At 38.9% G+C, this 14,919-nt stretch overlaps 1 protein-coding gene across 1 annotated transcript in view; it reads right to left on the bottom strand.

The window, feature by feature from the left end:
- LOC146370522 (DNA repair protein Ku80-like) overlaps positions 1 to 14,919 on the bottom strand; it is a 15,386-nt gene extending 467 nt beyond the window's left edge. The window contains exons 1-20 of the mRNA XM_084908006.1: positions 14,638 to 14,919; positions 14,191 to 14,304; positions 13,922 to 14,105; positions 12,988 to 13,036; positions 12,744 to 12,866; positions 12,321 to 12,500; positions 11,407 to 11,521; positions 8,857 to 8,995; positions 6,368 to 6,480; positions 6,134 to 6,196; positions 5,913 to 6,050; positions 5,737 to 5,824; positions 3,569 to 3,699; positions 3,144 to 3,340; positions 2,856 to 2,943; positions 1,942 to 2,011; positions 1,697 to 1,806; positions 1,384 to 1,480; positions 337 to 404; positions 175 to 249 (exon numbers count right to left, since the gene is read on the bottom strand). Of these exons, the coding sequence (XP_084764132.1) occupies positions 175 to 249; positions 337 to 404; positions 1,384 to 1,480; positions 1,697 to 1,806; positions 1,942 to 2,011; positions 2,856 to 2,943; positions 3,144 to 3,340; positions 3,569 to 3,699; positions 5,737 to 5,824; positions 5,913 to 6,050; positions 6,134 to 6,196; positions 6,368 to 6,480; positions 8,857 to 8,995; positions 11,407 to 11,521; positions 12,321 to 12,500; positions 12,744 to 12,866; positions 12,988 to 13,036; positions 13,922 to 14,105; positions 14,191 to 14,304; positions 14,638 to 14,652 (2,157 nt within the window). The 5' untranslated portion in view covers positions 14,653 to 14,919. The remainder of the gene's footprint in view (positions 1 to 174; positions 250 to 336; positions 405 to 1,383; positions 1,481 to 1,696; positions 1,807 to 1,941; positions 2,012 to 2,855; positions 2,944 to 3,143; positions 3,341 to 3,568; positions 3,700 to 5,736; positions 5,825 to 5,912; positions 6,051 to 6,133; positions 6,197 to 6,367; positions 6,481 to 8,856; positions 8,996 to 11,406; positions 11,522 to 12,320; positions 12,501 to 12,743; positions 12,867 to 12,987; positions 13,037 to 13,921; positions 14,106 to 14,190; positions 14,305 to 14,637) is intronic.

Raw genomic sequence — 14,919 nt, 5'->3', positions numbered from 1 at the left:
AAAAAAAAAAAACATGCAACCCCTAAGAGTTTATATCTGAGAGCTCAACACATCACACACGCCACATGTAGATACAGAGGAAATGGTTTTAACACCATTCGAGTCACAACAGTTACATAAACACATATTTAAATAAAAATAAAGAAATGTCAGAAATAAAAACTGCACGCTTACCAAGTCATCAACATCTCCAGTATCTTCAACTGGTGCAGGAGCTGCCTCCTCTTTCTTCTCCTCAGCGACCAGAAACTGAGAAAAAAAAAACAGTTTCAGTCAAAGAAAGAGACTCAAGATCATCTCAAATTTATACGTGTACCAAATTCAAATTAAAGTCACCTGATTAGCTTCGGCTTTGGAGACCGTGCTTCCTTCCACCTCATCCTTGCTGATCAGCGTTAAACCATCTGTTGATCAAACTCAACGTTAGATACAAACTGCCTGAATTTGAGGCAAAACTGGTTTTTCTCCCCGCAAAAAGATAAAATGAAAAAAAAAAATCACTATTTTCATCAGAATATTTTAGGTTTGCAATGTTTCTTTAAACAATTTTCATAGTTTTTATGAATTAACAGTTTAGGAATTGCAATTATTTAAATATACAGGCCCTCGGTTCTAAAACTAACTCAAAAAATCAAAACTACCTGGTTTACTAACATAATTTTAAATATAAGGATTGTTTTCAATACTTGGATGAAAATCCTTTATAGCCAATAGAAGCTTGAAGTCTAGAAGCTTTGGACATCACTAAATGTTATATTTCCTCCCTTGAGATGATCTGCTACACCTTCACCGCAACAACCTTCAGTTGCTGCTTTTTTGTTGGTCTGGTTTTAGTTTTGTATTTAATAACGAAAATCTGCTTTAATGAGTGACTGACATGGTGACTAATGTGGCCATTGTAGACTTATCCCATTTTCTTTCCCTTGGGAAACTTGGGTTGCTTTTGCAGTTTGCTTTTTTTGCAATTTGCTCTTCAATCAGTTTTCAGCATTTGACAGGATCTGAGCAGAGATAATGAACTGATCACTCTGTTTCTATCAGCAATCGCATCATCAATCAACAAGTGACCACCAGCATAAGAGTGCCTCCACTATGTTGGACAGATGATGTGGTATGACCTGTCCCTCGTTGTGGTACAAATTAATCTTGTTTTCATCTGTCCAAAGAACTCTGCATGCACTGTTAGGTACTTCCTGTCAAAGTCTAATTTGGCCATCCTCTTCTTGAGCATAAGAAGACAAAACCAAGTTGTAAACCCTCCGTTTTTCCATTCATGAAGGCATCTCTTGATTGGACCTACTTCCTTGTGAGTGTTCTTGACTTAGTTAGATATTGCGAAGTTGGGAGAAACACCACAGCTCTAAGTAAAAAGGCGTATCATACCTTGAACGAGCAGTTCCCAGAACACCTCTAGTCCTCTGTTTGGGATGCTTCCTTTCAGGGACTGAAGGTAGCTATTGTAGTGTTCAGCATTTCCCAGCTGAGTACGAAAGATAAAACATTTAAATTCCATTTAACAGTCTTGAAAAACCTCTAATCTACATACAGACACATAAGCAAATAATTGTGTGTTCAAGAAAAGAAACAGAGTCATAATCTTATTAAGGCTCATAATCCTAATAAACACCAAACCAACAGCAAACACCGCATCATCATTCGCTCCTCCAAAGGAAGATCAATGTGAATGTTTATTTACCTTAACGGATTGCTCTCTGAAAGCCTGGATACAGGTGATGCTTTTCATGTAGTACTGTGTGTTCTTGTTGCTTAGCAACTGCTCTATCCTGTGAGTCAGCTGCTGGCAGACTGGAAGGACACAAGGGTCACCGCAACCAAACAAAGAGATAAACATAATTACAGGGGCTGTACATGAGTGATTACGGTTTATAGTACCAGCAGGAAAAAAATAAAATAATTAAATAAATAAATTCTGGAGCTCACCTTCTCCGAACGGAAGAATTTTCTGTTTGATCAAAGCGCGGAAGTCTCGAGCTGGGTCAACACTTCCCACCTGGTTAGGGAATGAAATGGAAGTTTTAAAACGTGTCAGTTAAAAAATTGATGATTATCCAGAACAGATAATAGTTATCTCCATCAAGGACACTGCGTGATGTCCTGCTGCTTGTTTGTTAACGAGAATATCTGAATAACTTCTGTCATATCCATCCATGTGGATCCAGGTGTTTTCAGGATACTTCACCACTCCACGAGAGGGCAAAATTGAACATTTTGTGCATTTTATATGTTCAGAAATACTTAAGTTTAACTGTTAAGCCACTATCTTGATACTGTTATCATGTGATCAAGAAGATCCAAAGATTTAATTCATCCATGCTGTAGAAGAAATTTTCAGCCTCTCTTATAATAGAGATCAACTGGATCCTGGATAAAAGAGGCCCTGCAGCCTTTACACAATCTGCTGGAACAATGTGTTGGAAATATATTCATGTGACAACTTTATCTTAAACTAATTTTCCTCCCTATAATGGTTCAGTGAGCTTTATCATCAAAATGCCCCATCCACCAACAGAAAATACTGCCACATCTCAAAAGACAGCATGTTTTTTGGAAGGATGGAAGAAGAGCCATTTAAGTACCTGATAGGACAGACAAACAGGAAGGACCGAGCTTGCATAAAAGCAAGCATGAAAGGGGCGAAGTGCACCAGCGGGAGGGACATATGGTGGACAAAGTGGAGCAGGTGTGACTTAATTTCTGTTATTTGTCTCCTCTTTTAGTTCCTTTGTATGTAGATTGAAAAATGATTCATAGGGGAGGAGGCTAGCTGCAGCACAACCACAGCGGGCCCATCTCCTAGGATTATTAAGTCGTCCAGCCCTCCCCCTGATTCTCACCGAGGTAACAGAGCCTTCAGCAATGTCGGCCAAGTTATACTCCTCTGCTTCGTCTTCTTTTACTTTCTTTGCCTCGGACTCCTCTGACCTTCAAATGAAAAATGGCAGCTTGTTAATATCTTGAAAGTCAATCCTGCTTTTTTTGTTGTTGTTTTAACATTTTTATAACCAGTAAATGTAAATGAATCTTGCAACAGACTACCGTGAAATGAAACTGCATAAATCATATAATCCTTTCCAATATGCATTATTGTCCATGACGCACCACATCGCAGAAGCTAAACTTACTCTTTGCCAAAAATCTGAGCACTAGTTTTAAGCTTCTTTTTCTTCTCCACTTCAGTGAGAGGAAATTTCCTCTTCAGCACGTCAAGTGGATCCTGGCAGCGTTTTGTAATAACCTCAGGACGATCAAGAGCAGCTTTCAGCCATGGCTCTATCGGAGGAAGAGGGGTACCGGGGCTTACTGCCCGATGGTGCAGACACTAAAATGATGGTAGGAGAGGTGAGCCAAACAGACTGAGCAGGAAGCAATTCTGGCTAAATAATAGTCAATTACTAGCTTGTTGAGCTGTAGTCAGACAGATGAAAGCTTTTTCGTCTAAGCTGAAATAACACTCCACATCTTCTTCAAAAAAAGTTGCAATCTGCCTCTACTCAGAAGTAAAAGGAGACCACACTAAATCTCTTTATTGCAATCTGGACTGCAGTACCTGGAAGTGCCTCTGGAAGGCAGGGTTGGGAATGCGATGGGGCTTGAACAAGTCTCTTTGTTCTCCGTTCTCATCTTCTTCTACCAACATCATGGAGTCAATCAGAGAGTCCACAGCAGACAGCTGAGCATCTACAGCAATCACACGACAATGACGGCTCATTCAAGGTTACATCTTAATCTCATTTACACTATACAGTGCAAGTCGAATGAAGTCAATATCATAGAACTGTGGGGCCACAGTTATTAGACCAGCAATTCTGAATCTGTGCCAATATAAACCATTTAAACCATGACTTTTTTCAGATGTTTGTGTACAGTGATTTATGCTTATGCACTAAAACGTTGGCTTGAACTGAAAGAACACTTTATCTCTTCTGCAGAAACATTAAGCCTGCACACTGAGGCTGTTTTTCAGTGATATTAGAGACATCTTGCTTTCAAAATAGACAAAAGTTCATCATTTCTGTTTTTACCGATACATAATATTTAAAGCAGAGTAATTTGCAAAACTTCAAATGTACTTGCAGAGTAAGACGATCTTGGCAAAACTCACAGCCAAAAAAGTATAATTAAACAGCAGATTCACTCGACCTTTAAATACAATTTGGGGGGGGGGGGAGACATGGTTGTTCAGTAGGGAAACTTAAGACTAGCGAATATTTTTGACAGTGAAGGCCTTCTCACAAGCAACTTTGTCGACCCCCCAAACCTCAATCGCAAAAAATCTGTGGGTGCAAACGCGGCATATGGAGACCCACACAGCTGCAGACTCCATCTACAGAGCTTGTTTTGACTTTTACAGATCTTCCTGAAACAAAAAAAGTCCCTTATCTTCATAATGGTTTGAGCTGAACTACACATTGGATGAGTTTAGGTTTTTAAGGCCAGATGGTGGCATACCACTGTAAAGAAAAGGACTGTGCTTGAATTATAGCATAAGACAAAACAAAAATGACCAAAATACCAAATAATTAAGCAACTGATTTATCTACATTTCCTTATTTGCATAATCATATGAGCGTTAAAACTGTAACTGAAATAAAAATTCAATTAATCATCCAGGAATACAGAAGACAATCTTTAAGTAATAGCAGCAGCAATCATAAATTACAGATGTGACGCGTACGTGGCACAGAAATTAATGTTTTTATTATATGAAGACTGCGGAGAATCTGCAAAGTGACAAATCAAATCCCCTAATAGAGCAGGGCGATATGACCAAAAATATTTATCACGATATACATTTGAAAATTTGCGATAACGATATAATTGACGATATAATTGACACTAGACAAAATACTTTACAACTCCACAACATTATTAGTGCAAAAAAAACCCATCAATGTATTTTCACTTAAAGAAGCAGCTGTTTTTTATGAGCATTAAAGTTATATAAAAATGTAACAGTGGAAATGCAAATTCCTTGCTGTCAGTTTAACCAAAAGGCATTTCCAGTGGAAATTGGCCGACATATCCTCAGCATAACCATGTATAATATCCACAAAACTTAAAAAGAGGTATTACACACACAATACGGTAATATTATGTTGAAGCACAGTATGTATCACTCCGCGAGGCTCCTGACTATGGTAGCCGTAATGCTCCGACAATCCATCAAGTGGTGCGGCTTCATAGCTTAGCAAAGTCGTACTAAAACGTTTGACAGATTTTCGAGCGCTGTGTACCACATAAAATTGTTTCGAGGTCAGTAAACACAACCAGAATTCATACATAAGGCACACGGGATTATAAGGGGCACTGTCGATTTTCAGAAAAATCAAAGGATTGATTTTAAGTGTGCCGTATTTTCCAAACAACACGGTAATAACGACGGCCCGCTAGCATGCTCTACCAAAAATAGTGCTTTGTTGTGTATCTGACAGACGAAAGCTAAACCAGTTCCACACCACTGAAGTTGCAGCATTTTTACAAACCAATTCTGGTTCATCTGTTTCATTCAACGATCCACTTTCGCCCTTCTCATTCTCCGTCGCCGGCACGCTTTTTCCTCCATGTGCGTATGAAAACAAAGGCACTGCGCATGCGCGTTTTACCCATATTCTATTGCGATATTTCATTTTCTTATCATTGCCCAACATTATACCGGTATTACCGTGAACGGTATGATATGGCCCAGCCCTATCCCCTAAAATAGAGAAACGGTACCTGATGGAGTAAACTTTTTGTTTTCAAGAGAAGGAAATGTGAACTGTCTGAGGTCTTCCATGAACGGCAGCTGGATGTACATCAGGCACTACAAAGGGTGAGAGAAGCATCATTAGCCCTGTGCTAATAGCCACAAATGTAGTGAATATATACATAAAGAAAAGCGTGCTCCTCACCTCAGAGTCCTGCTTGATACAGGGGAACGCTGCGCCCACCTGAGGGTTGCTGATGCGGTTAAAAGCGTAACGTACAATAGCCACCATCTGGAGTTCATTCAGCGCGCAGATAAGAGCCGACAGAGCCACTCCTGCATGCTGCTCACGCAGCACAAAGTTGACAATACATGTCAGTATCAACATGTATTCAACAGCCGTGTAGCATTTATCTCCATTCTTACCTCATCATCCCTCGCAGCAAAGATTTTGATGATTTGAGAACCCATAAACTGATTACGACGTATCTGAAAGAACAGAAACAAAAACAGCCTCAGCCTTAGACAATAAAGCTACTTTCAGTTTTACTCACTCGGGGTTGCCAAAGCAGGTAGCACTGCATGTTTGCATTTTTTCACTGGATGCCCCTCCTGTTGCAACCCCAAATTGATCTGTGTCTTCACAGAAAAGTAAACTACCGTGCTCTGTTTGGTGAATCCCAGCACAGCGAAGCACTTCCCATCGTGCTTGTACTTCATCTGTTCTTGATCGACCTTGGAGAAGGGAACAATGTCACTTCCATAACGAAAACCTGGGAGCAGAAAAAAGTGAACTTAAATGATCACCTGAGCTCAGAGTCCAACCAGCTTTTGTTGGTAAGTGTAACAACAAAAAGTCAAAATAAAATAAAAACAAACTATCGTATTTTTTGGACCATAAGGCGCACCGGATTATAAGGCGCGTTAACCGAAACAAACCAGTCAGATAAGTCAAACTTTACTCAACTTCTTGCTTCCTCCACTTCTGTACCATTGATTCATTAATGCTGAATTCTCTTGCAGCTGCTCCCATGTTGTTGCAGTATATTAATGACTAACCTCGTATTGTGGATGGATTATCTCAATTGTTCTCCTGACTGAAGTTTGGTCCGTTTACAGCATCCTGCCATGCGATTACATTTGTCCCTAACCATTGGGAACCCTCACCGAGTGCAATATGCAATATAAGGTCAGTCATTAATATACTGCTGCATGGGCTGGGTTGTAGTTACATCGTAAGGTTTTAAAAACTGAGCTTTAAAATGAATAGCGATGACAAAAACCGAGAGAGGCCGACAGTGATCGCTGACTTTTTTAGGGGTTTGTTTAGTTTAAATAGAACAAAATATAAAGCATTAAAACATGCTAAAAACACAAAAGCCTTAATAAATGCAGAGTAGTTTGGCAGGTTCATCAGGCCATCACTTAAAGACTGGATATCCCAACTGCTGTGAATGTTTTAATGCAGTACAGTTTGTCACATCCTGTTTATGACAGTTAAAATAAATAACATTCATATAAGAAATTATATTGTCTCTGTAAACTGAATGTGGTGTTAAATAGCCCTATACTACTGTACTTTAACGTCAGTCAAGAGCCATATATTTTATGAGGTGGTACTCATTGTGAAAAGTTTGAGAACCACTGATTTAGATGGAAACTAGCGAGCTAACTTCCTGTTAATTTCTAACTCTGTTAAATTTAATAAATTCTGTTTCCATGGATGTCTGGATGTCAAACTTAATTGTTACACCTGGTAAAGCAGCAACACTGATCATTTTATTAAAGTTGGAAGAAGGTAGACAGTTTTTAACTCTCAGTGTGCCGCAGTGTTCGTTTGGCTTTGGGACCTGAAGCGAACGGAGTTTTGGACCCAGATTCCTCCGCGAGACTCCTGACTACGGCAGCCGTAATGCTCTAATAATCCATCAAGCCGTGCGGCTTTGTGGCTTACCAACATTTTTTGACAGATTTTTGAGCACTGTGTACCACATAAAATTGGTCTGAGCTCAGTAAGCAGTGTTGGGGAGTAACGGAATACATGTACCGCCGTTACGTATTTAAAATGCAAAATATGAGTAACTGTATTCCGTTACAGTTACCGTTTAAAAAGTTGGTATTCAGAATACAGTTACTTTGCTGAAATAAAGGGATTACACGGCGGTATTTTCCTGTTTCATGTGTTTGGCTATGCCCTCTCTATTTTTGGTTTCCACGCCCCAAACAAAACACGCATCAAGAGGCTCTAATGCCTGTGTCTCAATCTCGCGGCCCATGTCACCTCTACTTGCGGTGAGCAAGTAGAGTGTTACAGGCATAGCCCCAAAAGAATGTAGCCTCATGGGCACTGTAGTCCGTGCTGCAGGGAGAATGGACTGCCATACCCGTTATGTGTGAGCGAGGGAGGGAGAGAAAGGAAAAGTATGAGTTGTCACCGAGCAGAAACGGGAGATGGAAGCATGCAAATATAATAATAACTACTGCAGCCAAAAAGAGTGCCTGACGAGCCCAGTTGTAAGTAAGCTATTAAGACTCGGCTGTACACTTTTTTTGTGTTTTCCTCTGAAACAATAAGTTCTGTTGGAGCAGCCTTTCAACGCCTCTCTCTGTCTCTCGCTAACAAAGTTGACCCAGACAACAAAGTAAAGCTAGTTTTTGGCTACGAGCCCGACATATTAGCCAGAGGTCCCTTTACTACGGTTCGGAGCCGCGGACCCATTTTATATATGCGCGGAATAGTTTTCTATACGAGATCTCTGCAAAAAGTGCAGCCTTACCTAATGTCCTTCAGTAAAAGTAATAATTCACACAGCAATAGTACATTCATGTAGTTGTAAAAAGCATGATAATATAATAATTAATCCAAAGTATTCAGAATACATTACTGTCATTGAGTAACGTAACGGAATACGTTACAAAATACATTTTGGGGCATGTATTCTGTAATCTGTAGTGGAATACATTTTAAAAGTAACCTTCCCAACACTGTCAGTAAGCACAACCAGAATTCATACATAATGCACACCAGATTATAAGGTGCACTGTCAATTTTTGAGAAATTTAAAGGATTTTAAGTGCGCCTTATAGTGCGGAAAATACGGCAGTGGGAAAACACAAAACTAATCTCTGTTTGAAATGGTCCTCCATACCTTGGATGATGTCGTCCTTTTGCACCTCTGTCTCATTGTCATCGTCCAGGCAGTAAACCGTTTCTCTCTTCACATCATCTTTCTGGTGAGATTGAGCATCAACTGTAATCCACATTTTCTTCAGCTTCTCATCGGTCACCTGGAGGACGCGACAAGCAACATTTCTAGGTCACAAAACACCTCACATGGAGAACATTTACATGACCGTTACTGGTGAGATAGAAATCAGAAGTTACTCATTACCAGAAAATTACATGACTACACTGGATCTTCTCAAAGCAGTGTAATAAGCATAACACAGCAAAAGGGAATTAACAGTGGGATCAAACAAAACAGGATTAAGCTGTTGTAAATAATTATGCAAAAGTACCAAACAAATAATGTCAACATTATGCCAAAGGATGGAATCACATGAAAACAAGTCTTCAAAATAAATTTAAAGCAGTGATTTAAAAACAGTCAGTGATTCTTCAAACCTCGTACAACCTTCTGCAACCTGTACATAAATATTACATCATCTGTTTTTTAATAGTTATTCAACTGTATTCTAAGCACCAGCTATCTGTTAGAATTTTTTGCGTTTACTTAACTAAAATTAAATGAGGCTAACATATAATTTGTGTGATTGTTTATTTGGGGGGGGGGGGTTTCATGTTATGTTTAACTGTCAAAGGCTTGTTAGAAACTATGAAACACATTGTGCAGACTTCTGGATGTTAGAAGAAAACTAATAGGTTACTGCTCATGGATGACAGTAAAGGCAGGAAGGTGTCCTTTAAAACATGTTAATAGCATCTCCACATTTATATCATAGTTTATGATATAGCACGTGTATTTCAGTAATAGCCTACTTATTTCAGTGTAGTGGTGGACAGTCACACAGCTCACGTGGGCGTTATCTGTGATACTCCTTAACTATAATTTATCCACGCTAACTTCAGTTAACCAGACAGACAGTTCTTTTGAAATGAAAAATATAAACACTCATGTCACCGGTAGGTTTCCGCTGTGCCAGCTGTTTAAATTACTGCTGCTTATGCAGTAACCATGGTAACCACGGAATCTGAGCGGCTGGATCGACGCAGGTCAGACAAAAATTTTACATATATGATCTTAAAACAGGACACAGCCACTATACATGCTGGCCTTATATCAAATGTGTACGTAGACTGAGTCTATGTTTGACGTTTGTTTTATATCTAATCTTCCTCTCAAACATTTAAACAGCAGCGAGTCTGCAGCTGAGGGAATACAAACTCAAACTGTCGGAACAAGTTTGATCATTTCTTGCGTGTATTAATTTGGTGATTTATTAAATGTACAAATGTTATTCTAATCTGCAGCTGAGTCTCTTACGCTGATGAAAATGCAGATACCACAGATCACCTGTTCGACCAATCACATTCATTCCACTTTGATCTGCGACAAACTGACGGTTCATCTCTGTTACAGTGTTGCATTAAACTGCTATATTTTTGTGTTCTTTATACTGTAGATTTTCACGTCTCTGGAATAGTTGGCAATAATCATATTGTAAAATCATATTGATCTGGCCCGTGAATTATTCCTAGATGACCGTTAGATTAGTTTGATGCTTAAACTCTTGTTAACTCAGAGAGCTGAAGATATCGTGGTTATGCTGACCTCGCTCCGTGGTGTACAGGGCAGTTACTACATGACGGAAACACCAACATTATTTCTTTTAATAAAGTTTATGCGTTTATACACAGGTCACGCTGATTATTGAACAAAAACCCAAAGATCAGATGTTAATCGGATTTATTTGCTCTCTCTCTCTCTAAACATGTTTTTAATGTTAGTTATAATTCAGAACTGGCGACTGAAACAGGTATGACATATACGAACATCAGGAAATAAAAACCAGATAAATATAACCTCAGTAAATGAAGTCAGTGTACAGCGGGGGTTATGACAGCTGTGTACTGGGGCCTGCGCTTTGTCAGCAGTAATAACAGCTCGATTGCTTGCAAGGCGAGCGGGTCCCACGCTCTGCCTTGAGACTGGGCTGGGCAGACATCTCCGAAAGCCAAAGCAATGGTTTTGACTCAATCAGCGTTAAGTCCGCCCCCAGGGTTTGATGGGTGAGGTTGACAGATAAAATTATTTAATGGTGAGAACTGAAGGAGTCAATAGTGCCTAAATGAATTAATTAAATACACCATTAAATAATTATTTAAATGTGGCAATAATTAATTAAAATATGAAATAAATAATTAATTAATTAAATGTGTCAAAAATATTTAATTAATTATTTCCCATTTTAATTAATTATTTACAATTTTAATTAATTATTGCCAGATTTAATTAATTATTTAATGGTTTATTTAATTAATTCATTATGGCAGTCCTGGCGTTCCATAGTTCCAACGTCCTGATGGTAAAAGCATGGCTAACACCAGAGTGCTCAAAAAGACCCCACATTAGGATCTACAACATAAAGCTGGCTTACATCAACCTATCTGATGTGTAACTTGGAGATAGCCCTAGACATGCTTTAAAAAAAAAGTTTAAAACAAACAGTTAACTTACTGCTTTGTAGCCAACGATTCGGATGGAGAGAGAGCTGCCTATGGTCAGCTGACAGGGCCAGGCCACGGGTCGCCTCTCCACTTGCTTGAACATGCACAGCTCCTCGATCGCATTCCTACAAGATTAAAACACATGGAAGGAGATAAACTTGATCATAAATTAAAAACACTTCCACTGTTTGCCTGAGTTCAAGTCCAGTGAAATAGATCACAGATTCAATCCTGGTTCTCAAAGATAAAACAACACTCTGAAAATCTAAGGAAGGAATGTTCCTTTTCCCAACATTAGAAACAGAGCAGACATTGGTGACTCAATACTGAAAGTATTTCGCGATGCTTGGTACCAAAAATGATTCAATTTTTAAAAAAAAAAAAAAAAAAATTCCACTACATGATACATTACAGGAAAATGGGAATGAGAGGGCAATTTTTTAAGTATTGGGCAAGAACTGGCTGAATGTTTGTAAATGATCACATACGGCAAGAACAGAAATGTTTAATTTGATATTTCTCGCACTGAAACTGAAAGCGCATTTCGCAGGTGGAGATACTAAATGTTGAAGGTAATGTTGTTTTTCCACTTTATTTTTAGAAAATGTTGATTTTTTTTTGGTTTTCCAGAAATCTTGATAACTGCTTTTAAAAAAGCATTCACAAGACTTTGGTTACTTCCTGCACCCCCTTCACAGAGATCCTCTTGATTGATACAGTATGATAACATTTTCACTCCATCTTATAGATGCAATTTTTTCTACTTTCTCCTCCCTTACAGTCTGATTGGCAAGCTCCTCATTACTCTGTGTGCACACCTGGCAAAAACAAGTAATCTAAGACACCAAAAATCAAGTTCATCCTAATTTACAAATAACATTAATCCATTCCAGAGAACAAAAGTGTAACAGGAAGTCCACTAACCTGAAGGTGTGAATTTCATCCAGGCCGTCCTCCACATCCAGGCTCAGCATCATCTCTTTCACCAATTCCTTGTTTTTCTTCTGCTCCCTGGACAGACCTTTGCCTGTCCCCGGGTGACCGGGATCTCTTCTCTCTGAATCCCCTTGACCCTCCTTATCCTCTTCCACAGGGAAAGGCAAACTGGACATCCAAAGATTACAGTTACATCAAGAAAAAAACTAAAAGATTGATAAAAGTAACCAAATATCATGAAATCTGCTTCAATCAGCTTTACAATTCAGTTTGATAAGCCTCTCCTGCACTTTGCATTTTTACCAGTTATCATCAAAATATTGATTATCACATAGAAATATTAATATTTTCATCATCTTAAGTATCATATAAAGTAATAAAACATTGTGAATGTTTATGTTTGAACCTTACAAGAACTGCACGGTGATGCCAGACTGAGTGAGGTTCTTGATGATAACCTCCAGGCTTTCTTCGTTGGTCTGGGTGTTGAGGTCAGTCAGCAGGGCAATGTTGAGACAATCATACTTTTTCCCCCTTAGAAAGGTACCATTAAAAGTGTACTGAATACAGTGAAAACTTAGACAAGTGGACAGGTCAGGTTTTATTTTTCAGTGAAGTGCATGAATTATTTATGAAATACAAGATAATTTCTTACTTTGTTTCAGTATGAAGAAGATCCATGCAAACTACAAGGGCATCCAGCCCTGTTACAGACCAGTTAAGGAGGCTCAGAGAAAATGTAAGCACTTTATCAATTTGCACAAAAATCTTATCCCACAGACTTCAATAAAGGGTCAGTCTTCATCTCACTAGTGCCATATATATTAGTGTTCATAAAAAACACTAAAAGTAAAATAAAGACGGGATCCAAGTTCTAATCAAAGTTATCCATGTTCCCATGGAATAAAAAAAAAAGGAGGAGGACTGGATAACTGTAAAATCATGTACAGTACTGTGCAATACTCCTTCATTTCTTTATATTTTCATTCCAGGCAGCCAGACTTTATTGTATTTTTTAAGAGTGGGCTTGGGTTATAGTTCTCCAGGATTTCTGAAGGTCTGTCACAGATTTTATTTGGACATGTTAAGAAGAATCTTATTTGGGGGGGATTGTTTGTATGGCTACTTAACACTGACCTGTGAAACATTCAAACATGGATAAAGGCCCACATTCTAAGAAGCGCTTTGATAGTCCTTCAAGAAGCCTGGAGAACAATTCCTGAAAGAAATTACAAGAAAGCTGCCTATAAGAGTTAAAGCTGTGATAAAGCATAAAGGTGGTCATACCAAATATTGACTTTCAAGCTTCAAATTTTCGATAAATCTCGGCACTCATTTTAAATCAAATCACTTTTATTGTCACATCACATGTGGAGGTACACTGGTACAGTACATGCGAGTGAAATTCTTGTGTGCAAGCTTCAATACCATAAGAACAAGCAAAATATAAGAATGGCTAAATCTGAGAGTTTTTTTTAAAGGCAAATATAATGAAATGATGGGCAATTCAAGACTTTTAGTACAGTGCTCTGCCTGCAGAGTTAGGTTTCTACATGGTATTAATGAAACGTGTTCGGGAGAAAGGATACAGTCACCCTGCTGACTCTCTGGTTGGACCTGATTTTCAATCTCTATCAGTAGTTCACAATCAGGGATCATAAGGTGTCGATGTACTCTGATGTTCTGGTACTGGCCATCCTGGCTCAGAGGGTTGTCTGTGGAGTCTGTGCCAAACAGGACCAAAGCCAGCTCAATCTTCGTCTCTGAAAAAACCTGACAGAGGAGGGGGAAAGCATGTTGGGAGGGTGCTAAAATCAGCCTCATTAGGGTGCTTTGTTTTATAAATGTGCAGTTGTACCTGGCGCTGGACAAACTTCTGGATGACTTTTTTGGCAAGTTCAAAGGAAGACTCTTCCCCGGGTGCAGAGTTGGACATGGTAAGCCCCACATCCATGCACAGCACCACAGCTGTCTGCAGAGGACATACTTATTTAATTTACGACACTTAGAGGTGCCAAAAACACAAAATTACTTCTCAAATGCTGCTTTAAGGTCGTGTTTTCTCATGCAGATAAGATAAAACGAGTATGCGAGCCTTGTATGCACTGAATGAGGAGCGTGACCATTTCAGGCTGGACATGTCTCAACACGCCGCTGACGCTAAACGTCTCAAAAGTTCAAAGAAACATAAAAAAAAATGTTCCTAACGAATAAAAACTGCACATTTAATATCGTGAATAGTATCTAACAAGCATGTATATGTCCGTGACTTATCTCTTTAACAATTAAAGATAAAACAACTTACTTTTGAGCCTGCCATTTTTTCTTCTTTTCCCTCCACCAAAGCAAAGACTGTGTCACTTTGTTATGGATCCGGAAAGAAACAATGAACTAGGAACCGAAACTAAGTTTCTATTTACGATGAGACTTCTTCCGTAGATCTTATGAATTTATTATTGATTGTTGTTCACCTTAAATTACAATTTTATGTCAAGACCACTTTTGTGGTAGTAAGACTGAAGAGGCGGTCCGATAAAAGCTAAAATGAAATGTAGGTCAAACGCCCTCCGGCTAACCGCGCGCCTAC

This window comes from Perissodus microlepis, chromosome 16 (genome assembly GCF_051167445.1).
Source record: "Perissodus microlepis isolate ML-2025 ecotype Zambia chromosome 16, ASM5116744v1, whole genome shotgun sequence".
NCBI lineage: Eukaryota > Metazoa > Chordata > Actinopteri > Cichliformes > Cichlidae > Perissodus > Perissodus microlepis.
This window is presented reverse-complemented; position numbering and strand designations above follow the sequence as displayed.